Genomic DNA, 25561 nt, shown 5'->3' with positions numbered 1-25561 from the left:
TTCGAACAAAATGGCTATCTCAAATTTTGATCAGAAATGTTTGGGGAAATGATGGACGTGGGAAGGGTATTTGCCCTTCAATCACTTTTGACTATTAAAAAGGCATAAGTCTTCTTAATTTCCTATCGAATGGTTCCTTTTTGAAGTTTCTACGACTATGCTTTCTATAAAAACCTTATATGCCCTCAGGGCAAAACATACAACCCCCTGCCCCGATGTTTTTAGGGGAGGGAGTGGGTTTTCATCCTCAAAGACATAATTTCCGGCCCTTTCAACTACGTTTAACAGAATGACTATCTCAAAATTTTGATCAGAGGCAATTGGGGACATGATGGCCGTTGGAACAGGTCATAATATGACATATTATTGGCATATGGAGGGCATATTATGCCCAATGATCACTTTTTACTATTAAAAAAGGTGCTAGTCCTATTAGTTTCCAACCGAATGATCCCTTTTCGAAGTCTTTACGACAACTCCTTCTATAAAAAGTGCCCTGGTCTAAAAAAAATGTATAATACGTTGTGCCAACAGTATTCTTTACGTAGGCCTCGTTGTTATGCAGCCCATGTTATTCGCTCACTCGTATAGTTTCAAAGCCGTAATATGCATTCTTATTATGCACCCGAATTATGCTTATATCCTTGGAAAATATCAACAATCTTTTTCGAAATAGACTTGCCCATTAGTAAATAAAAACAAATCTTCACTGTCTATTGGAATTTTTGTGTTATTTTTTTTTAGTTTTTTCAAAAACTCAATATGTAGGTAGGTCCTAGACGCCAACAAAATTATGCCAGAACTGATATCTTACATTCTTAAAAAAATATTTTGTCTTTTCGGTTTTTCGTCTACTCTCATTGACAAAAGCAAGAGATTAAGAAGTCTGAAAAGACTATTGGTCCTTCACCTTTCTGAATGTTGATTCCAAAGCTGAATCCATGGGGGGAGGGGTTAGTCCCCATCAAAATTTTTCTTCAATTCCTGAAAACGGAACAGAAATGCATTAAACAAATTTTATGCGCTTTAAAGTTTTGTACGCCTCCCCTTCAGCCCAAAAGTCCTCGTTACGGTCTTGTTTGTTGCTTGTGTCGCGTTTTCCTTGAATTTACATATGTTGCTAGGTAGTATGTGTCCTCAAGGTTCATAAGGAGAGTCGCTCGCTACCAGGAACTAGGCTTTTTGAATGAGGCTTTAGGAAAAACGCTTAATATTTCTCAACATCATCAGCAATGGTAATTCACTAATCTACCATCCTGACTGCCTGAGTAACATAGCTAGTCTTAGCTTTGAAGATGAAACAAAAATAACATTATGGTGTGTAACTTTGTCTAAGAATTTGTGAGTGGGCTTTACTAGCCTAATCAGTCTGTAAACAGATGTACTCAATTTTAACAGCTAAAGCAGGTACTCAAAGCCTAAGCTTGATCTAGGTTAAACTTCTCTTATTTGATTGCTAATTTGTATTTTAACAAAGCCACAAAAGGTAACTACAATCTATAACCTCAGTCTGTAATTAAAGTAGATACATCTCATAACAGTCTATAGTAATTAGACAGCAAAACAAGTTTGACACCTCAGTCAGTATTCTTTCAAAACTGCAATTACAGTGTGATTAGGCTATACAAAGTTAAATAGTTGTTTCAGGCTACTTTTGGTGAAATTTTAGTTGAGTGACTTCTTGCTATCTCAGAAAGGGGTAAGGTTAGGGAAATGAAACTTTCAGGGATAGGTCTACAGGCTAAATTATATGCCAGGAAGGTATTTTAGAGTGCCCACTTCTACTCCTTCTCCCTCTAGAGAGCCCTGAAATTTGCCTACATGACAGGTCTATTACCTATTGAAATTTTGACAAAACAATGTTTTACCTTAATTTTCAGCTACTAGTTGCTTTTTCTCTGCCTTTAGTTCTGGAAATGCAATTCCTGTTATTTGAGTAGAATTCTGAGCCATATCAATATTGTTTTGTTTTTTTAATTTAGGAAATGTATTTGCATTTCCTGTTGTGAAGCTGAAAACAATTTTGTTGTACTTCATTCATGTAGAAGATCTATTTTGCAAGATTTCACTTTTATGACACATATTTTCAAGGTCATCAAAGGTCAGGGCCCTCTAGAGAGAGAAGGACTAGAGGTAGGTAGGCTACTTCAAAACACCTTCCCAGGACGTACTTTAGCATGTAGATGTATCCCTGAAAGTTTCATTTTCCTAATCTAACCCCTTTCTGAGATAACAAGAAGTCAATGAACTAGAATTTAACCCAACTTTTTTATAAAGTATTTCTCATCTGTGGTTTCTTAATATGCTAATCTAATACAAATTTGTATGAAAAACAACAAAACTAGCAAACTTTTGCTGGCTAGTCAATGTTGATATTATTGTCTATAGGCTCATGTGAATAAGTACTCTAATAGCAAAAGGGTAGCCTAATAGCCTAGTTTACCATTTGATTCCCTGCTCAACACTTTCCACATTTAGATTAATACAACAGTAAACATATTGCAGTTGATATAATTGACTTACCAACAAAGTGGATGTACCACTCAATGCCTTATTTTGTGCTATTTATGAGTATAATAATTGCCTAAAGATATTTCAAAACCTAAAGATATTTTAAATGCATTGGGAGATTATTTTAGTAATATTGGTTCTAGACTTGCATCAACTATGAGTACACAGTTGAATTTCCCTATTATTCCTGGTAATAAGCAACATGTAGAAAGAATGTTTACTTTTTCTGAGATTGCACCTCAGGAAATAAAAAAAAAATATTATGAAGCTTAAACAAAGCTTTTCTGCAGATGATTTTGGATTTTCAGCAAAAATTATTAAACAGGTAGCATCAAACATTTCCCCTTTATTGGTGAATGTTTTATTCTGTCACTTAGACATGAAGTTTTTCCTGAGCTATTAAAAAAAGCAAATGTTATAGCACTACCTAAAGCTGGTAATTCAATTGATTTTTCAGATTATAGAGGTATTTCTTTGCTTTCAGTTTACAGTAAAATTTTGGACAGAATTGCAAATAGTCAACTACAAAAATATTTATTTGATAATAAGATATTACACACTCCTCAATATGGATTTATAAAGAGAAAGTAAACTGAACTGACAGTTCTTGACCTTTTATTGAATATAAATGATTCATTAGATGGTGATCAACATGCTTTGGCAATCTTCCTTGATGTTGCTAAGGTGTTTGATGCTGTAAATCATTCTTTGATTCTTACAAAACTTTAGTCTTAGAGATTTTCAACTCAAACAGTTATTTTTTTGCATTTTATCTTTCTGGGAGACAACTAGAATGTATTGATAAACCCCATGATCTTCATTCAGATACTTTTCTGATTAATTACAGAATACCTCAGGGTTCTGTCCTTAGGCCTGTTTTATTTTGTCTTTGTATAAATGATTTACTGGATATTTTGCCTCTTTGTAAAATTATTAGGTTTGCTGATGATGTTGTAATTTTTTCATCTCACCTGGACTTAGCAGTTCTTTTCCATAATCTTGAATGCACATTACAAGCTGTATCTTTTTGGTACTCAACAGATTTACTTGCTCTTAATGACAAAAAATGCAAATATATGTTGTTTTCATGAACTGGATCAGTCATTTCAGATAGCTTCTCTCTTTTGTTGAATGGTATTGAATTAAGAAGGGGTTGATCAGTAGGAATACATTGGTGTTACTTTAGATGAAAATTTGTCATTTCATAAACATGTTAAAACACTATCATTTAAAGTTTCTCAAAATATTGGTATTCTATCATGTCTTTTGTTATTTTTTTCCCTAAAAATATTCTAAGATCAATTTATTATTCTTTTGTCCATGCATATTTTCTTTATTGTATTTCTGTTTGGGCTTCTATCATGAGCTCTGTCTCTCTGTAGTGACCCAGTATATTTTATTTGTTATGCATCTTATATTAATAAATTGAACTTGACTTGAACTACTTTTTCATCTGTATTTAAATCTCTCCAAATACTCCAGAATAAAGCAATGAGAATTCTTTTTAATGTTGAGCATAGATCTTCAGTTATACTTATATAGTACTTCAGGAATATATTCTTTGGATCAACTTCATACAATATCTATTTCTAATATTTGTCATGATTATTTATACAATAGTTTACCTTCAAATTTCTCTGGTATTTGTTCAACTAATTCTCAATTTCACAATTATCCAAACACTCATTGTTCAGATTTTTCTGATTTAAGTCATTTCTGAAATATTGTTTATACACTCTGTTGGAAAACTGCATGCATGTAGTGTCTTTTGATTTACCCCAACCTATCTCCCTAACAGTCCTGAGAAATAATAGGCAGCAGCTTAGAAAAACAATGTGAAGTTGCTAATGGTGTCTTAGGGAAGAGTGCTAAGACTGCAACTAGGAAATATTAGTGAAAAAGCTATAGGTTTATTAGAGAGTAGAAGGGGTTTGTATAAGAATTATCCGAGTGATAGGTCATATGAAAACAAAAGGAATGTAAGGAAAGTGGAGAAAGCATTAAAATATGAACTAAGGAGATGTGAAGTGGAGGTCATGGATAAAATTACTGAGTATCTGGAAGATGCAGCTAGATGGCATAATAGTAAAATATTACACTGGCCCAGTTAAAGATAGAAATGGGGCCACAATTAGTGATAAGGAAAAAGTTAAAGAAAGATGGGCACATTTTGAGAATGTGCTAAATCAAGATACAGTTGCAGGAAAAGATATAGATGAAAACAAAAAAGTTTCTGATGCCTTGGATGTGAAGGGAGATTTGTTTAATGAGGAAGAATTAGCAACAGTACTAAAAAGATTAAAAACTAATAAGGATTAAAAAGATACCCCCTGGAAAATATCCCGCCCCCGCAGAAAATACCTCCCATGGAAAGTTATGAAGTAAGAACCGTTTTTTGACTTTAAACTGTCCAAACATTTTACCACTCCCCTTATGTGCAAATATATAGCCAAAATTATATATTTCCTGTCTATTCTGTCACTCGTCTTTGTCTTGTCTCGTGCTAAGCTAAAAGAAACTAACAAAGAAACCAGTTTGTCCACGATTTTTGCTCAGCATAAACTTGAGTGAGGGGTGTATAATACAGAAGTACCAAAATTCCTTCCCTCTAGAAAAAAAAATAATAAATTGTCTAAATAAAGCCTTATTTTCCACCGTGGGTATTTACCCTGAGGAAGGGGGGTATTTTCCAGGGGGGGCATGTTCCACAAGAGGTATTTTCTGAGGGGGGGAGTATTTTCCAGGGACCATATGTAGGACATGTTAAGCATAGATTTTACAACTGGGGTGAAGTTACACATAGCCAAATGAGTTGTGGAAGTTTTTTTGATGAATGAGAGGAGAACAGGGCATTGCCATTTTGGCTGGATGTATATAAGTGATAGATAATTTTACTTTAACTTTAATAAATTCAATTGAAAGTAGCGCCTGGGCAATTTAAAGGACACATAACTTTGTTGCACCTTGTTTGACTTCCCATTTTGGATCCATCTGTAAAAAATTTCCTGTAGCCTCTGTAGTTTTCCAGTTCACTCAGTGCAAATTGCAGCAGGGACTGCTCAGACATTCCTTATTTTTGTCCTATTTCTTTGTGGATTTTCCATGAAATATTTCTTTCTAGTCCCTCAATTCTTTTTGTCTTGTTAGTTGGAATTGTGAGAGGTGACATGTTTGTTGGAAAGTCCTTCAGAAGTTTGACTAGATGTGGGGTGTTGTAAATGTCAAATCTCTAATCCATGAGGTATGGGTCCATTAGTATCTCATTTTTGATAATGTCTTCTTGTTTGGTTCCCCATTTCTTTAATAGATATTTTACCATAAATATTTTTCTCCTTGTGGGTATTGAAGTTGTTGATGTTTCAATACATACAGCTGGGATTGGTGATGATTTTAGTGCATTTGTTGTCCTTCTTAGTGTCTCATTCCATTTTGTAGTTAATTTTACAAGGATTGTTTTCTTAGCAGATGCATATACCAGAGATGGATAACCAATTTTTCCAAGGATTATTGCTTTAGAAAACTGGATTAGAACATCCCTTGGGACTTCATACTTTTTGTTACATATTGCATTAATAACTATTTGCCTACAGCTCGTCTGTCTACAGCTGTTATGAGTTCTGCTATGTGTTTTTCCCAGGTCAACTGACTATCAAGGAGAACTCAAAGGTAGCAAACACTCCCTGTGCATCTAGTGTTCAATCCATTCAGGAATACATCTGGGTCTGGTGCTTGTCTTTTTTCACTGGTGAACATCATCATTGTAGTTTTCTCTTCTGAAAGGAAAATTTCTTTCTCAACTGCCCACTGCTCTATGAAATTTGCTGCTTTTTGAGCCTATGTCTGAATTTCTTCTTTCTGTCTGCCTTCAATTGTAACACCTAAGTCATCTGTATATAGGTATATCTTGGCTCTTTGAAGGTTCTCTGCATTGAGATCACTTATGTATAGTGCAAATAACATGGCACTCAGGACTCCTCCTTAGGGGACCCCACTTTCTGGATTCATTACAGTTGACAATGTCCTTTTTATTCTTATTGAAAAAGCTCTACTGGTTATCCACTCCTGAAGCCATGTACTGTACCTTCTATCTACTTAGTTCTTGATTTTTTTCCTTAAGCTTTTCAATATTTACTTTATCAAATGCTGCTTTAGCATCAAAAATATTCAACAAGTGCGTCTTTTCTTCAAGAAGCTTTTTTTTACATGATGCTCAAGCTTTAGTAGGGTATGAGTGGTGCTCCATCCTACATAGAATCCACATTGTTCAGTTTGAATATTGCCTTTCAGAGTCTTCATAATCTTTGCTTTTATTGCCCTTTCAAGTAATTTAGCAAGGCATGATAGTAGCGAAATTGGCCTGTAAAAAGCAGGGTCTTTGGGATCTTTTCCAGGTTTTAGGATTGGATGGATGACAAATGAAAGTTCTTAAACCAAACTGGCCAGACATGACAATAAACAACAAAGAGAGATAAAACTCTACAAAAAAACCTCAAACGAGACAATGGCCAGTAGAGAGGAAAGACTAAAACAACGCGGATATTTCGCCTGTATCCAAGCAAGGCGTACTCAGCACAAGATAAAAAGAAAACTAAACTAAAAACAAATAAAAACCACCACCAATAATAATAAATACAATTGTCGCTACTTATCCATGCAGGGAAAAGAAGCTATTCGAGTTACTTCAATGAGAAACATCAAAGATCAACTGAGGAAAAATTATGAAAATTGAAACTAGACCAAAAAGAGTTGCTTCAATATTAGCTTACAAGAGGATTCTTTCGCAACAGAATAGTTAACTAAGTTTCAATTTTCATAATTTTTCCTCAGTTGATCTTTGATGTTTCTCAATGAAGTAACTCGAATAGCTTTTTTCCCTACGTGGATAAGTAGCGACAATTGTATTTATTATTATTGGTGGTGGTTTGTATTTGTTTTTAGTTTAGTTTTCTTTTTATCTTGTGCTGAGGACGCCTTGTTTGGATACAGGCGAAATATCCGCGTTGTTTTAGTCTTTCCTCTCTACTGGCTGTCATCTCGTTTGAGTTTTTTTTTGTAGAGTTTTATCTCTCTTTGTTGTTGATGGATGACAGCATGTTTCCATATTTGTGGCACAACTCCTTCATTTAAGGACTTTTAAATAGTTCTAAAATTATCTGCATGGTCTCAATGGGAAGAGCTTTTAACATATTATTGTGGACTCTGTCATTTCCTGTTGCAACTGACTTTAGCTCAGATATTGCTCTTGGATATCCCTTAAGTTAAGTAGAGGTTCTTTTTCATTGTTATTGTAGTGCTTGTGATTGTCTGGAGTAGCTTTATTGGTGTTATCAGTTTGTTGTCTTCTGCTTCATTCTGATGTATTTTCAAATTGATCAGCCAAGATCTCTGCTTTTTCGGCATCTCCAAAGACTTGCTGTCTACCCATTTGGAGAAGCTTTGGTTTGCAAACTTAAGTTTCTTTTTTTATGTATTCCTTAAAATTCCTAAACAAGCATCTTACAGGAATATTTCCTCTGATTTTTTCATGAATTACCCAAGTCCAAGCTTTGTATCTCTCCTCTTTGACAGTTAGTCTGAGCTGGGCTGTTACTTTATTTATCTCCGCTTTTAGTCTGCTCACAGAAATGTTTCTTCCAGGCTTCCCACTTTTCTTCAGTTTACTGCTTAGGTCTCGTCTCTTCTTCTTATTACTTCACATTTGGCTGTCCATCCTGGGGTAGAGTTATAAGCCTTCTTTTTCATTCCTTGGCTAACTTTTATAGCTAGGTGTTTTTTCCCAGCTTCTATGATCTTTTCTGTGACTTCTTTAATAGTCTCTTCAGTAGGTAGTGTTTTTAGGCTGGGTAAGTTAAGTTTTGATATTTCTTCTTTCCATTTAGCAATTCTTTTGTCAGAGAATGACCATTTTTCTCTTGTTTCACAGGCAGAGGGCTGTGGTCCAAACTCTATGTCAGTGAAAATGATGAAGTGGTCAGAGTCAAAATCATTTTTTGAATAGACAGCCAGGTCAGTTGCTAGCTCAGTAGATATAATAGTCAAGTCTAGTGTTGTTGTTCCCCCAGTTGTCTTATTTAGTCTAGTTGCAAGGTTTTTTGGTGTAGCAAGAGCTATCTGTTTTTCTGGATCAATCAGTATATCTATTAATTCTTTAGCTTTACCATCTTCAGTGTGGCTATCATTCCATAGAGTGTGATGAAGATTAAAATCTCCTATTATTATCTTTGGGTGTTCTGTTTCTTTCAGTATCTTTCTAAACTGAGATTTGCTGAAATTCTCAGTTCTATTATTATAATAATTAACTACATTAATTGCCCTACCTTAAGTATTTGTTACCTTCACCACTCCAAATTCAGGAGATCTATCTGCAACTAATTTTGTTTCCTCTGCAGTATATCTTTCCTGATTTTCTGTCCCATCTAAATGACTGGTATCCTTGGTAATGAGCTTTATCAGCAGCTGTGTGGAATGTTTCCTGAACACACACTACATCAGGTTTTTCTCTTACAAGGACATTTCTTAATTCTATTCTTTTTGATTGAGAGAGACAGTTGGCATGAATCTGAATAATCTTCATGACCTTCTTGATTTCCTTTTTCGAAGCATGGTGGGTAGAGACTGTGAACTTGTCTTTCTTTTTGAGTTGAAGTCTTGATTTTTGATGGCCTCAACTGAGTCTTGTTTTTACTATTCTCTTCAGTTTCAGATTCTTCTTTTATTTCTTGCATCTTCTTTTTTATTTCTTTCAACTTATTTAAGGCTCGTAATAATATTACTTAGTTTGGCAATCAATTCATTTTGTTTCTCTACCATTTTTGAAAGGGTTGCAAATGCTTGTTTATTTGTATCATTTTCTTGTGTGTCAGAGCGGAATGAGTTCTTAGACACTAACTGTGGGAAGACACTTTCACCTTGAAAATTTGGTGGCAGTTATGTGCTAGCAATTTTTGTCTTGCTTGATGCACTAGCAGGTTTTCAAGGATTGTTTTTTTAAGTATAAGAGCTCTTTCTTGTCTTATTAGGCATTCTTTTGAGTTTGCTGTATGGTTCTTACCACGGTTAACACATTTTGTTGTGCTGATGCATCCACTGCTGGTATAGTCCTTGTTGCTATGAGCTCCTGCACAAATCCTGCATCTCCCTTTTCCTCTAAATTCTAGAGAACGGTGTCCAAACCTCTGACATCTAAAGCACTGTACTTATTATGGTAGATACTGATATACATGTTTTCTGATAACCCAGACTCCAATACTTGTTGGAAATTCTTGATCACCTTTATAAGTAAATATCACACCAGAAGTGTTTCTCTCCTCACTTGGTTTGCCCATAAGGCATATATCTGATACATATTCATTTTCAAGTAGTTCTTGCTTTGTTTCTTCATTGCTTGCAACTTCTTTATCCATAAACATCACTCCTATTCTTTTTGAGATTTTGTTTCTAGACATTGTATCTTTGTCACCCTTTTCAAATACAATCAAATCTTCATTGAACTTTATTTCTTTCACCTCAAGAATCTTTTGTGCATACAATTTATTTTTTACATGAACCACTATGGAACCTCCTGGTTGTGATCTATTCATCACCTCACCATAGCCCTCTTTTATACCACTTGCCTTTAGCAGAATACTGAGCTTCTTTTCCACATATCCTTTTGCTGCTTCAGGGACCTTTCCAGTTTGCTTTGGACTATTAGACCCACTTCCACCTTTAGTCAAATGCTGTAATAAATACAGTTCGCTTTGGTTTCTATCTGATACTCCTTTTTGACCTCTGGCCATGTCAGATTTTGGGCTGGGGCTATCCCCCATTCCTTGATATGTTGTCCTACCTAGTCCTAGCCTACTCCCTACTAGTTAATTTTTTACTAACAACAAATTACACACAACTATTCTACAAAGATAATATACTCATAACAATGCCAAACCTTAACCAAATTACTGATTTTCTAAAATTTCTTTCTTTAATTTCCTAAGACAATTCAAATATCCGTCCGTTTACTTCCCCATTAAAAACTTTCAGTTTTTCTCTATAAAAATCCAGATTTTGGCTTACTATTCATATTTTGGACAAAATTATTCAACAATTCTAGTAATATAATCTGGATGCACGTCCTCAATTTTCACAGAAAAAAAAAATTAATTCCCTACTCTACTCCAAAGATACTGTATCTACGCTATTTAGACAACCTGGATACACTTACCCCCTATTGAATTAGTTTAGTAGTACGAGCAGAAGTAGTAATAATAGTAGTCATGAAAGTTTCAACTTAATACCCTTAGTCATTCTTGAGATATTGTTGAGACGTCAAATTGACAACCAGCATGCACATAGTGCCTTTGATTCAGTTTTAAGAAACATAAACTTTCCCTGGAACTTTTGCCCTTTTCCAGACCTAAGATATCCTGCCTTGATATCTTGACAACCTGGATGTAATCGGTAGTTTGTTTCAGTTCAATAGTCACAGTAATAGTTGTAGAAGTAGTGACAAAAGTAGTAGTAACATTGGTAGCCCTGGAAGTTTCAGCCTAATTCCCTGAAACCTTCAACTGAATACCCTTGGTCTTTTTGAACACCAAAGGTCAGACTTACTGACTTTTCCAAAAACAAATGCTATGTTGTGTTCCAAAAACAAATGCTATGGCAAATTGTATAACTTACTACCCTAGCTCCAAGGGCTTAACAAATTGGCTATCTTGACATTTTGATCTGATGAACATGAGGAAAAAAGGTGCTTTGGAGGGAGACTGATTGCACTCCAATCCCTTTTTACTCAAAAGGGCATTAGAACTTTCAATTTCCAATCAAATGAGCCCTTCCAAAGTTTCTACAACAAGTCCTTCCATACTAAGTGCCTTGGTGAAAAACAGGAATAATAAAAATAAATAGTAGCCTACATTTTGCCCAATTCACTCTTTACTTAGGCAGCACTATTGTACTACTACTACTACTACTACTAATAACTCACTGTAGCACCAAGCCGCCTGAGGCCAACACAGCTACGCGCGCTCCTCCAACCTAATATGACATCCTCCCAACCCAGAGAAGGACGACCTGCTTTCCGTCCAGCCCCAGACGGTTGGCCAAAAAGGACAATCTTCGGTAATCTGTCATCCTTCATCTGTAGAACTTGGCCTAGCCATCTCAACCTTTCTTTCATTATAGCCCTAGAAAGCAGGATTGAACCACATTTTTCGTACAACCTACTGTTTGAAATATGGTCAGTCAGCCGGGTACCCAGAACAATCCGTAGGCAATTTCTTTGGAAAACATATAGTAAAGTTTCATCTGCTCTTTGGAGCGCCCATGCTTCAGAACCATATTTGATCACTGTAGCTTCCAATATTCTAATCTTGGTTTGCAGACTTATCTTTCTATTCTTCCAAACTTTTTTTAACTGTGAAAAAACACCCTGAGCCTTAGCTATTCTACTTTTAACATCTTCACTGCTCCCACCATCTTTACTAATAATACTACCAAGGTAACTGAAGCTCCCAACCTGATCAATCTTTTCGTTACCTAATGTCACCTGTTCATCTTCACTTATTCCTAGCCTTAGTAACTTAGTCTTCTTAACATTAATTTTCAAGCCTATTTTAGCACCCTGAACTTGCAAAACCTCTAAAACTTCATTCATTTTGCTCACACTTTCATCTAATATGCTTAAATCATCAGCATAATCTAAGTCTAGTAGCGTTTTTCCTCCCCATTTGATTCCGTGGTCTCCAATTGCCTTTCCTGTGCTCCTTAAGATGAAGTCCATCAAAATGATCGATATAAAGGGGGATAGAACACAACCCTGCTTAACTCCTGATTTAGTACAAAACCAGTTGCTAACCTCATTTACTATCTTAACCGCAGCGGTATTATTCTCGTACATAGCACAAATCACTTTAATGTATTTTTCTGGTATACGATATAACGATAAGACCTTTGTTAATGCTCTTCTATCAACAGAATCGAAAGCTTGCTCATAATCGATAAAACTGAGGACCAAAGGTGTTTGACAACAAAGGGACTTCTCAATTATTAACCTAAGAGTGAAAACTTGGTTGACACATCCTCTACCTTTTCTAAAACCGCATTGTTCTTCCCTTAAAACTTTGTCTACAGCATCTCTCAGTCTAAAAAGTATCATATTACTCAGTAATTTGCTACCTACAGAGACCAGACTAATGCCTTGATAATTACGACAGTCACTCTTGTCACCTTTCTTATACAGTGGTTTGATTAAGGTTTCCCTAAAATCATTGGGTACTTCCCCTTTTTAAAAATCATGTTCATAATCTTCAGTAGCTTATTCCTAACCTCAGAGTCACCATATTTAAGAAACTCATTAATCATACTATCAGCACCTGGAGCCTTAAGATGTGTGACCTGTTCAGGTCACACATTTTTAAAAACCCTGCATAACTGTTGACGCGAGTGGAAGCAAGCCCAATTATACTGGTTGAGTCAAGAGTTCAATAGGATTGTATCTATTCTCTGTTTATATGGAATTACTTTGATGTACTTAGTCATAAGGAATAAAGCAAAAGCAGCTAGTAACATTTTATCACTAATTAAAATTTTTATATTTAAAACAAAAAATAAAAAAAATATTTAAAACTATTATTTTTTTTATTCAGTTTGTTCATTTTACGTTTGCATGTATTTGTATAGCCTATATTATTAACAGTAATTTTGGCTAATCAAACAGTTCGTGGTAACAAACTGCAAGTAAGGAGCGACTCGGCCCAATAGCAACCGAAAATGTAAAAACGAATTTTAATAACAATTTATAGATCAGACGAATTGGTTTTTATGCGTATTCCAAAATTGTAAAATCATTAAGTTTAATGTTACCCATTAAAAGTGGCGAGTCTGAGAAAACTTGCCCGATTTTCAAGAAAGAGGGTAAACACGCTCAAGAAGTCACAGCAAGTCAATTCAAATCAAACTATCAGATTCACCATGTCAGAGAACTCTCTGAAGCGGTTTGATGCTCTTATATACAAAAACAAGTATTAATTTTTTTCCTAGAAGAAAGATCACGGCTGCGTTTTTGTTTGTTGATATTTTTTTCCATGGGTGGTCGCATCGAACGAATGGTCTTAGAAGATTGAGGGAAGGATTAATGGAACGGAATAAAAATTTGAGTTCTCCCTTTAATTGACTATAAAGACTGAAAGCCACCTAGTCCTCCTCCATCAGTCCTTTTTTCCCAAAAGATGTTCTGCTAAAATTTGAGATTGCCCTTTGTTTCAGAAAAGTGGGATGACATGACTCCGCAGCCCCTGGAAAAGGGCTGCAAGTTTTGCAATTTGCCCATTGTATATATATATATATATATATATATATATATATATACAGTATTTGTAATTGAGGAATAAATGGAGATTTTTTTTGGGGGGGGGGTCCACAGGGGAATACTGTCCGTGCGGAGGAAAGTTTCCGGGGAAATTTTACATGGGTGGTGGGGTGGGTAAGGTGATATCCTGGTATGAGCTAAAAAACGGTTAAGAATTAAATTTAAAAAAACATGTTTTTTCAACTGAAAGTAAGGAACAACACTAAAACTTGAAACGAACTAAAGCTAGTCCGTATATAAGAGGGATTGCCCCTCTTTCAACCTTTGCTCTTTACACTAGAACCTCATTTTTTTTGTCATAATTCTTTAAGAAAGACTTCTGAAACACTAGGGCGGTTGAATTTGAATGAGAAGTATTTTTAAAGATTTTTAAGAGTTTAGCGTAAAAAGCGAAGGTTGAGAAAGGGTAGCCCCCCCCCCTCATATACGGAATAATTTCTCTTAATTTTGTTTTAATATTGGTCAATAACTTTAGTTGATTTTTTTTATCTAACCAACTTTAGAAATGTTGTCGCCCCAGTTGTGGTTGAAGTAGGTTGGAGTTTTGGACCTCTGTATTGGAATATTAGCCTCAAATTTATTAGCAATAGGAGGAGACATCCTCAAATACTAATATGTAGAAATCAAAACACAATTTGTGAAACAAATGTTGGTATGGTTTGACTTTCACATGTGAGTGTCACGTTGCAATCTATTTGATTTTGAGTGGTTAAAATCTAATGATTCTGGATGAATCTCTAACTAATGCCTGATTTACCTTGAGTTGAAATTGGTACGGCCTGTTTCTATGTGCGATATTGGGGTGGGGGATATATGTAAAAAGAGGCAAGGGCTGAACAATCATACCGATTGAAAATCCTTGTATGATCAGTGTTTCTGCTATATTTAGCATGACCATCAATTAAGAAACTTTTAATCGACGTGTTTACATTTGGTACGTTAATATTTCAGCATTAACCTTAGATTTGTAATGAAAAAGTGCTAAAATTCCTATAAGCCAGCCCTTGGAAATGGAACAGCATTTGTGAAATTTGTACTTAGTCTATTTAATAGGTCTGTTATACAGCAATCATAAATACTTGTAATGACCGAATTTATTTACTTCTTTGATATGTCAGCTTCAACAAGTCAATAGAATCAAATGCATTTTAGCGCTCTTTTAGAATATATCTATCTCCTTTGTTTTACTCTTCTTTTGTTGATATGATGGTACTCTCGTTTTGTTGATATGATTTTGTACAGTATTGACAAGCATGAACTACAAGTCTCATGACCGACTTTGAAAGAGCTATAATTGGCTCTACGTATACCCTTTTGCATATATTTGATTGTGTAATAATGTAAATAAGTTCAGCAGAAGGATATGATGCCATAAAACTCAGTGGTCATATCAAAACAGTTTGTACTAAATTGTGGTAATATATATACACAAAACAACACTAAATAAGCAAAAAATAGGCCAGTTAATTTTTTTGTTAGATTCACAAAACTAAATTGGACCTTTCAGTACTGATCTATCAAGCATATATATATATATATATATATATATATATATATATATATATATATATATATATATATATATATATATATATATATATATATATATATATATATATATATATATATATATATATATATATATATATATATATATATACTAGCTGTTGGGGTGGCGTTTCGTGCCACCCCAACACCTAGTTGTTGGGGGCGCTTCGCGCCCCCCAAGCCCCCCCCCCCGTGCGTAAGTCGTTACGCGTCATATTAGTCACGCGCCATTGTAGTTGTGTCCCTGTGTCCCACCTGTGAATATATATATATATATATATATATATATATATATATATATATATATATATATATATATATATATATATATATATATATATATATATATATATATATATATATATATATATATATATATGTTTTTAACTACGTAAAACTTGCGAATATACAACATTCTTCGCTGTCCCATTGTCTGTGCATATAAATAGTCCCAACATATAATTGTCCATGGGAAAAACAATCCGTATTCAGATCTATACCTCATGATTCTAATGATTGCCCTTGAGCTTTGTTGATGGTGATTGCTAATCGAACATTCTCTGTGTCCTCATCGTCATTTATATATCCCCCTGTGCCCCCGGCGTTTATTTTTATTTTTTTAGTTTTCTTTTTCTCCTTTATTTTTCAGTCTTTTTTAATTTTTTTCTTTTTTAGTTTTTAAGTTTTTTTAGTTTTTTACCTTTTTTTATTTTTTTTGGTTTTTTAGCCTTTTTTAGTTTTTTTTTATTAGTTTTTAGTTTGTTTTTTTCTTATTAGTTTTTTTGTAGTTTTTACCTTTTTTTTATTTTTTTTTTCTTTTTTAGTTTTTAGTTTTTTACCTTTTTTTTAGCTTTTTAGTTTTTTTGTAGTTTTTACCTTTTTTTAGTTTTTTTCTTCTTTTGTATTAATGGTTCGAACCTGGAACCTCTCGAACCTAGAACCTGGAACATAACGCGTTACCAGCTCAGCTACATCGGCTTGAATACATTCGTTTTTGAATTGGTATATGATGAAATAATTCAGACGTCATATGCGGACAAACATGACGTCACTTGACAGACAACTTATTTTTATATATGTAGATATAAGATATATATATATATATATATATATATATATATATATATATATATATATATATATATATATATATATATATATATATATATATATATATATATATATATATACCAGACTCTGCGTGTCATCATGCAAAAAAGAGTTTTATATCAAGCATGCAAAAACCAATAAAATAATACTAATAGATTTTGTCCGGTATTTCTTGTGATTGAAAACCTTTTCTTATTTCAGAATGGCAGCTGCATATCCAGAAAAACAACTAGACACAATGAGCTGTCCACTATGCTTGAATCGATTTGTGGACCCACACATGCTGCCCTGCCTTCATACATTCTGTCGAAGGTGTTTGGATGCTCACGCTGGATCAAGAAGCTATTATACCTGCCCTTCTTGTGGGATGCAAGATGTACGAGTTGATGGCAGCGGGGAGACTTTTCCGATTGATATGTTCTTAGGTGATGTGCTGAAAGCTGTGGACGCAGATGAAATGAGTCAAAAACTTCGCAATGTTAGTCTGAATTTTTGTACAAATTGCGATGAAGAAGCGATGGCGACTTCGCGCTGTAGAGATTGCAATGAACTGCTCTGTGACAGTTGTGTGCGAGCTCACCAACGAGTACGATTGACGAAAGATCATTTTATCGCTCGATTGTCTGGCAATATCTCTTCACCATTTGAAGTACAAAGTACCAGTGCCCTAAGTGTATATCCAAGTAAAAAATATGGCACATGTGAAAATCATGCGATGGAACACCTAAGGCTGTTTTGTGAAACATGTAATCAACCTGTTTGTCAAGATTGTACAATATCTAGCCATAGAAATCATGCCTTTATCTACCTCAAAGAAGCCGTGGAATCATCTAGAAATATAAGTATGAAAGTTTTATCAGATGCTAAAGCCGGTATCAAGGCTATAGAAGAAAGTATAGATATAACCAAGCATATGGCGGAAAGGGTTGAACTGAGGTCTCAAAAAATTGCAGCAGAAGTAATTTCCACCTTGCAACGCTATAAAAATGCCATAGAAGAAAGAGAGCATGAATTACTTCATCGTATTGAAAAGGTTCGTCAATTGAAGGGGAAGTCTCTTCATTTGCAACTTGAAGAGCTTCGACTAGCCCATTCAAGACTCAATCAAATTATTGAAAGTATTCGTATTGCCTTTGAAACGGGCAATGATCTTGACATCATAAAAACTAAAGACCGAATTCTTGTTGATTTTCAGCAAATAAAGGCAATTCGTAACAGTCTGCAACCACATGAAGACGACAATATTCAATTTGTTGCACCTGATAGTACACTCATTCAAGCCATTGCATCTTTGGGCTTTGTGAATAGCTCTGGATTTGCACCAGCTACAACTGGCGTTGGTGATGGACTAAAACGTGCTCTGCGCAACCATGCAGCAACATTTATGGTACATGCTATGGATCATACAGGTGATGCTCGAGTTGTTGGAAATGATCCACTGATGGTCTTTGTTGACGCTCCAAATGGTATTACTTTCCGCGGGGATGTTGAAGATAGACAGAATGGATCTTATTCTGTTTCTTATCGTCCAGTTATTGAAGGAAGGCATCTGGTAAGTTGCATTCACTTAAGAAAGCCTTTGTTAGTTTGTTGGACATGTAGCTATCCTCGATCTTCGAAATCATTCCTTTTGCTACCCTTGGTCTTGGATGCTTTTTTTACGCTATTATGTAGATTCAGACGCACTGGGACAGTAGTTGTTCAACCTTTAAAACAGTTGGTTAGTCTGGGAGATTTGATAGTTGGTTACCTGGTTGGCAGGGTTTTGTGTTTAAAAAAAAACTGTCACACTTACCTTTTGGTTGCAGTAATGTTTCTACATTCGGTTTAACCATTTTTTTCTTGAAAAAAGCTTATCAAATTAACTGAAAATAAAGTACGAGAATGTTAGGTAATGTTGTATGAAATTCAAGGGTATTAGAGCTATGCTATGGACGGCAAAATGTAAGAAAATCCCTCTTTTTTCTTTTTCTATAAACTCATTGGATGATTTTTATTCTCCAAATGGTAATGCATCTATTTCATTTTAAAATTCTTGACATTTTTAACTTGAAGAGTTTGCATTCTAATAAAATTGAGACTAGAAGTAGAGAAAAAAGATTGATTGTGATTTGGCATCTTTGAAAATTCAGGAAAGGGGCTGAAGGCTAAATATTCCTTGTTAGGACTTATTTAGTAAGCAAAAGTTTCCAAAGTTCTCTGTTGTACTTGCAGAATTTCAGCATCCTCGCTCAGTCCAAAATAATTCTTTTTGCACGACTTTTGAAGGGACGACAGTTTTGTTCTAATACATGTTCTATAATTATGGTATGAAAGTGCGCGTTTACCCCCCTTGGCCCTTCTCGTACCTCCACGATTGCATCTGTGTATATCTGGTTAAGATCATAGGTCCATACATGTGATCTTTAGGAGGGGGCAATACAATTTTCCAGGACAGAAGGTCCTCTGGCTCAATTAAAGAAGAGATTTTTGCTACTCGTGTGTTCACATGGTTCACAGTAAGTATCCTGTGCTTCGACCTTTTCGATTTTGGATCATATTTGATCCTACTTAACCTGAAAAGTGGCAGATGATCATCGAGATATGCATAATTTTCGATTATTTTTTTCACTCTTTTCTAAAACATAGGCAATTTTTAGAAAGCTTCAACACTGTAAGTTTCAAATCCCTTGCCTTTTTATACTCGTAGGTATCAGTCTTGATGAGAGGTCGTCATATTCATGGGAGTCCATTCTCTGTTGTTGTGAGGAGTGGTAGGAACTACACAACTGTCAGCGACCCTTCTATCGTATTTGGCTCAGAAGGAACTCAAGATGGACAGTTGTGTAGACCCTGGGGCGTTTGCTGTGACAAAGATGGCTATATTATAATTGCAGACAGAAGTAACAATAGAATACAAGTAAGCTCCAGCCTTCCTGTTATTTTATGAACGTTTGCAAGGCATCAAAGATTTTTTGTTTTATTTAGAAAGAGGAAATAATTGTAACCCCTCCATAATGTCGTGAAATATGCCTTTTCATTATTTACATTGGGATTCACTGTAAGTATACTAAATTTTCGAGAAATATCAGTGGTTTAATTTGGTTACCTCTAGCATCGGTAGTGTGAATGGTTTGTTCAGTCTGAGAATTTTACCATAGAGAAAATAATTACTTTTCTATACATCTTTGGTAAAAACTTTGATTCAATGTCTTCTCTTTTTGTGGCACTTGGTATTAACCAAGTGACATATAGCAATCGCAAATTCTGTCGGTCTGTCAGTCGGTCCCGGTTTTGCTACTTTAGGCACTTCCAGGTAAGCTAGGACGATGAAATTTGGCAAGCGTATCAGGGACCGGACCAGATTAAATTAGAAATAGTCGTTTTCCCGATTTGACCATCTGGGGGGGGGAGAGTGGGGGCCGGTTAATTCGGAAAAAATAGAAAAAATGAAGTATTTTTAACTTATGAGTGGGTGATGGGATCTTAATGAAATTTGATGTTTGGAATGATATTGTGTCTCAGAGCTCTTATTTTAAATCCCGACCGGATCTGATGACATTGGGGGGAGTTGGAGGGGGGGAACCTAAAATCTTGGAAAACACTTAGAGTGGAGGGATCGGGATGAAACTTGATGGGAAAAATAAGCACAAGTCCCAGATACATGATTGATATAATCGGAACGGATCCGCTCTCTTTGGGGTAGTTGGGGGGGGGGTTGTAATTCTGAAAAATTAGAAAAAATGAGGTATTTTTAACTGGAAAATTAGAAAAAAGACGAGGTATTTTTAACTTACGAACGGGTGATCGGATCTCAATGAAATTTGATATTTAGAAGGATATCGTGTCTCAAAGCTTGTATTTTAAATCCTGACCGGATCTGGCGACATCGGGGGAATTTTGGGGCGGGGGAACCTAAAATAATGGAAAACGCTTAGATTGGAGGGATCGGGATGAAACTTGGTGGGAAAAATAAGCAGAAGTCTTACATACGCGATTTACATAATTGGAACGGATCCGCTCTATTGGGGGGGGGGTTAATTCTGAAAAATAAGAAAAAATGACGTATTTTTAACTTACGAAGGAGTGATCGGATCTTCATGAAACTTCATATTTAGAAGGACCTCGTAACTCAGATCTCTTATTTTAAATCTCAACCGCATCAAGTGTAATTGAGGGAGGGGCAGTTGGGGGGACCGGAAATCTTAGAAAATAATTAAAGCGGTGAGATCAGGATGAAACTGGATGGGAAGAATAGAAACATATCTAAGATACGTGACTGACATAACCGGACCGGATCTGCTCTCTTTGGTGGAATTGGGGGGGGGGTGTAATTTTGAAAATTGAGGTATTTGTAACTTGCGAAAGGGTGACCAGATCTTAATGAAATTTGATATTTAGAAGGATCTTGTGCTTTAAAGTTCTAATTCTAAATTCCGACTAAATCCTGTGACATTGGGGGGAGTTGGAGGGGGAAACCGGAATTCTTCGAAACATGAAAATTGGGGTATTTTTATCTTACGAATAGATGATCGGATCTTAATGAAATTTGATTTTTAGATGGAATTCATGTCCCAGAGCTCTTATTTCAAATCCCGACCAGATCTTTTGACATTGGGGGGAGTTGGAGGGGGAAATCTTGGAAAAACACTTGGAGTGGAGGAATCGGGATGAAGCTTGGTGGATAGAATAAGCAAATGTCCTTGATACGTGATTGACAGAATCGTACTGGATTCGCTCTCTTTGGGGGAGTTGGGGGGAGGGGCTCAGTGATTTGGCGAGTTTGGTGGTTCTGGACGTGCTAGGACGATGGAAATTGGTAGGCGTGTCAGGGAGCTGCACAATTTGACTTGATAAAGTCGTTTTCCCAGATTCGACCATCTGGGGGGCTAAAGGGAGAGGAAAAATTAGAAAAAATTAGGTATTTATAACTTACGAGTGGGTGATCGGATCTTAATGAATTTTGATATTTTGAAGGACATCGTGACTCAGAGCTCTTATTTTAAATCCTGACCGGCATTAAGCCTCTTATTTTCCTTTTTAAATCAATCTATTGATTCATAGAATTTTGTTAGAGCTCATACCATATGATCTCTTGGCTCTTAGCTCTTCTCGCCTCGTCACAAGTGCCATATAAGCTCTTAGCTCTTGTTTTTTGTGTGTGATGTATTTTCATAAGCCATATTTTCATAGGACGTATTTTCGTCATATGAAAATACGGAAATGCCGAAAAAAGTATTGTTCATAGCCTACAGGGGTAATATTGCCACCATGCTTCCCTAGTATTTGCCCTTACGAGAAGGGCGAATAGATTCACTGCCTGATTAGATACGAGAGCCACAACAGTAATGGTGGAAATAAGTCAGAAAAAAGAGACTTAAATAGCCGGTTTTGACTGCTCCCAAAACCTAAAATAATCTTTGCTAAAATAATTTCCGCAGCTAGCTTGACACTGGAGCATCGTAGAGAGTTGTTTAATGGCTCATTTTAAAGGAAATTACCACATCCAGTGCCTTTTGTGCTTGGAAAAAAACATTTTAAAAATATAATCAATTTTTTCGAAAAACTACATTTTCTGTAACACTGTAGTATCTTATGTTATTAATATTAGTAATTTGTCACCTCTACCTGCTTTTGTAATAAAAACAAACAAAATGTCATCGTAGCTTAGTGGTTAGAACTACACTCCTAGTTAACAGCTGCCATGGGTTCGACTCCAGCTGCTAGCCAGTTTTTTCATTGCAACTTTCTATTATTTTTCATAATAAGGTTGTGACAGATTGATTTTAATGCAGTTATCAGCTATTGGCATGAACATGAATTTTTTCTCTTTTTTTATCTGTGACTTATTTTCATGAGCCAATCACACTATTCTTTTAGCATATGCTAGAGACAGAAACCAATAACCCCATCTTTCTAGAATCTGATTGGGTCCTTTGCGGGTAAAATTTTAAGCCAGTAAAAACTGTGAAATGTTAACTTCCATCTGGTTGGTTCTCTGTGGGAAATATTAAGTAGTAGAAGAACAATTTTCAAGTCATAAGTTTTTTCTTACAAATAGTTTCTTCGTTTCTCTGTGTTTACTTCAACATGAATATCAGCTTTAATTTTTGAAATTTAAAGAAGATGTTAGACTATACAGGTTAAGCTTAATTGTTGAAAAAGGAACAGAAACGAAGGACATATTCCCGCCAGTGACCAATAATATGAGATAGGTTGTTATTCTGGATTCTAACGTCTTTAGTGTAAAAAAAAAAAAAAAACTAAAAATCAGGGAAAACAAAAATTGAGTCACAGAAAAAAAAACAACAACAAGCAATTTGATCCATATTTCCAGTGTTGGGTCAAGTACTCCAAAAAAGTATTTAAGTATAAGTACCAAGTGCTCAACCAAAATTGTAAGTAAATGTCAGTACTAAGTGCTCGAAATAAATTGTACTTAAGTACGGAAGTCCATGACTTGAAGGCTTTTTTTGCATGGTAAAGAATAGGTTCAGATCGTCCGAAGAGAAACTGACATTAGTTGTTCCATTATTTCCAGTAGAGAAGTGAAAAGGAACTCCATTCTAGTACCACCTAGGCCGTATCCAGGGGGGGTCTGGACCAATTAAGACTAATCATTCTTTGAAAGATTGACAGATCCGTCAACAGATGACTGATCTTCATTGATCTGGATTCCGGAATCTGGCGCCAGAATCTGTATATGAAGATTGAACTTAAACCATGAAAACTTCGTCTAAACAGTTGTCATAGCACTATGATCAGTAGCACAGTTTAATATCCCACTGCTTCGAAAAAAGATGTATGAAAAAAGTCTTTATTTTGGTGAGAAGTCATGACATCTTTCTTTACTTTTAGTAGCAAAAGCTTTAGGTGCAGATGATGGGAGAGGGGTATTAAATTTCTTAAACAGTTTTCCAACTTTCGGATAGTCTCAGAGAATCGAGGGTCCTCCTCTTTCTTGAAGAAATTTCAAGAATTCAGCTTTGAGACTAGTGTCTATATTTACTTCTTGATCAATGACAGTGTCATCATCTTCCATTAACGAAAATAAATCATTAGTTTCATTTATACCAAATTTCTCAGCACTTTCAGTCAGCTCATCACTGGAGACAAGCATAGTCACTTTTTTCATTTCTGAGGTCGCTATATCTACTATTTGTTTTTTGTTTTTTTTTGCCCTTGCAAGGCTGGAATCACCATCATAATTTGAAACTCGAGTGAGAGCAAGTAGCCATGACTAGTTCACTGAAGGCTTTCTCTTTCAATTCCATTGAGAGAACATGCGAGAAGCGTTCATGCAAATCACCTAAAATGGCCTCTACTAATGGCAAAGTGGGCTTGAGAGTACGGATATTCTGAAGTCCTTTTAGTTTACTCTCCAAACAATACAGTACTGGAAATTTTTTCGCCTTGAAAAAAAATCTAAGGCTTGGTACAATGGATCTATAATAAGCACATACTCCTTAAGCAGATCCCTCTCCACTGGCTTCATCTTTGGAAGTTTCAGTTCATCTCAGGCACTGGATAGCTTTTCCGCATCAGATATGTCTGCAACACGCTTTACTGTATCATGGAGAGAGTTCCAGTGTGTAACATTAGGTAAGACTGGGCGCCTTCGAGTAATTTCCAGAATTTATCGGCAGCTTTTGTGCTATGATTTGTCGCATTCCATATGCTTTGGCATTTGGACAGGGCGAATTGATAAAGTCTTCTTGAAGACGGCAATTAGCTGAAAATACTCCAACTAATGTAAGTAACTATCTGCTTTGTCCCTGGTGTGATTGAGCTTCAAAGCCACGCTACAGTTCGCCTCTTTCTGAATTCTGTCTAACTGTCAGCAACGGTGCTTCTGAAGTTTAAATGCAGCTGTGCATAATTACTGGACACTTAAGGCTGTTGAAAGATCACGGTAATTAGATAATAGTTGTCAAACAAAAGCCTATTTTCAGAAGCCTGGTGTGTCCTATAATTCAGAAGACTAAAATTATTTGTTCTCTTCACCATACACTTACTTTCAGATGCTTGTGAAACTTGGTAGTGACCTTAAGTGATCCTTTGCTAGTCTTTTTTGGGCAATTCCCTGTTCTTCATTTATAATAAGCCCAACGTTTAGAAATTTGTTCTAATTTCTAGACGACTTTAGAGAAGTTCAAGACAAAAATGTACTTGGTATTTAAGTACCTATAAGTGCACAAAAAATGTATTTAAGTACTTGGAACTGTACTTAAGTACATGTATTTAAGCACCAACCCAGCACTGCATATTTTGAACCAAGTACATGTGATTTCTGGTCTTTGATTTTTATATAGCCCTTTGTTTCCTTTTCCTTTTAGTCATAAGATTTCTTTAAAGAAATTTTTTCAATATGAAGTGCAGAACAATATTTAAGGATATAGGCATACCAGAGATTAAAACAAAAATATTCAAAATAAAACTTAGAGAAAAACTTAAAAAAGAACATTACATTTATCCTGAAATACTCTAAAAAGTTGAAACCCACTTAATTTTTGCCAACCGGTTTCAATGCAATTGGATATATAAAACTTTATTTGTTTTTGTTTCTTTTCGCAAAATATTTTTTACAATTGAAAAAATTATCACGGGGATTTAGTGGGAAAATCAACTCGAATGAATTGTGGTGTGATACTGTTAGAAATATTGAACAATAACGAAGAGGAGACTAAAAATAAAACAAACAAGAAAAGAGTCCCAGCTTCATCACTCTATTCGATGTTCAGCCTAGACAAGCAAAAAGGTGGTTCATTTAGATCTTACCAAATCAGAACAAGCTTTCAAGCTTTTTGGGGTGCATAGTTGTCTTTCTTTATACAGGTTCTGTGGATTTTTTTTTTCTTATGCTGGGTTAAACCTTTTTAATTAAATCTCTGCATAATTTATAAAGTACGTATTCCCCTAAGTATCCCTTTGAAGATAATACTTCTTCAAATACGGACAGAGCTGGCAATACTGCTTTATAAATGATATTGACAAAACAAAAGAAAAACTGTAAAGAAGAAAGAAACGAGGATAATAACAGCCAGTGAAAACAAAAAAAAAACAAAG

General features: G+C 35.3%; 1 protein-coding gene across 3 annotated transcripts in view; it reads left to right on the top strand.

Moving 5' to 3' along the window:
• The first annotated feature begins 1219 nt into the window (after positions 1-1219).
• Positions 1220-25561, top strand: part of LOC136033779 (E3 ubiquitin-protein ligase TRIM71-like) — a 36695-nt gene continuing 12353 nt past the window's right edge. The window contains exons 1-4 of one of the 3 annotated variants that reach the window (XM_065714678.1): positions 1222-1317; positions 8435-8517; positions 16718-18068; positions 19206-19415. In XM_065714678.1, the coding sequence (XP_065570750.1) occupies positions 16719-18068; positions 19206-19415 (1560 nt within the window). In that variant the 5' untranslated portion in view covers positions 1222-1317; positions 8435-8517; position 16718. Of the gene's footprint in view, positions 1408-8434; positions 8518-16717; positions 18069-19205; positions 19416-25561 lie in introns of all 3 variants that reach the window. The other 2 variants (XM_065714680.1, XM_065714679.1) reach the window with 2 other exon arrangements.

This window comes from Artemia franciscana, chromosome 12 (genome assembly GCF_032884065.1).
Source record: "Artemia franciscana chromosome 12, ASM3288406v1, whole genome shotgun sequence".
Taxonomy (NCBI): Eukaryota; Metazoa; Arthropoda; class Branchiopoda; order Anostraca; family Artemiidae; genus Artemia; species Artemia franciscana.
Note: the sequence above shows the minus strand (reverse complement) of the source record. Positions and strands in the feature narration are given on the sequence as shown.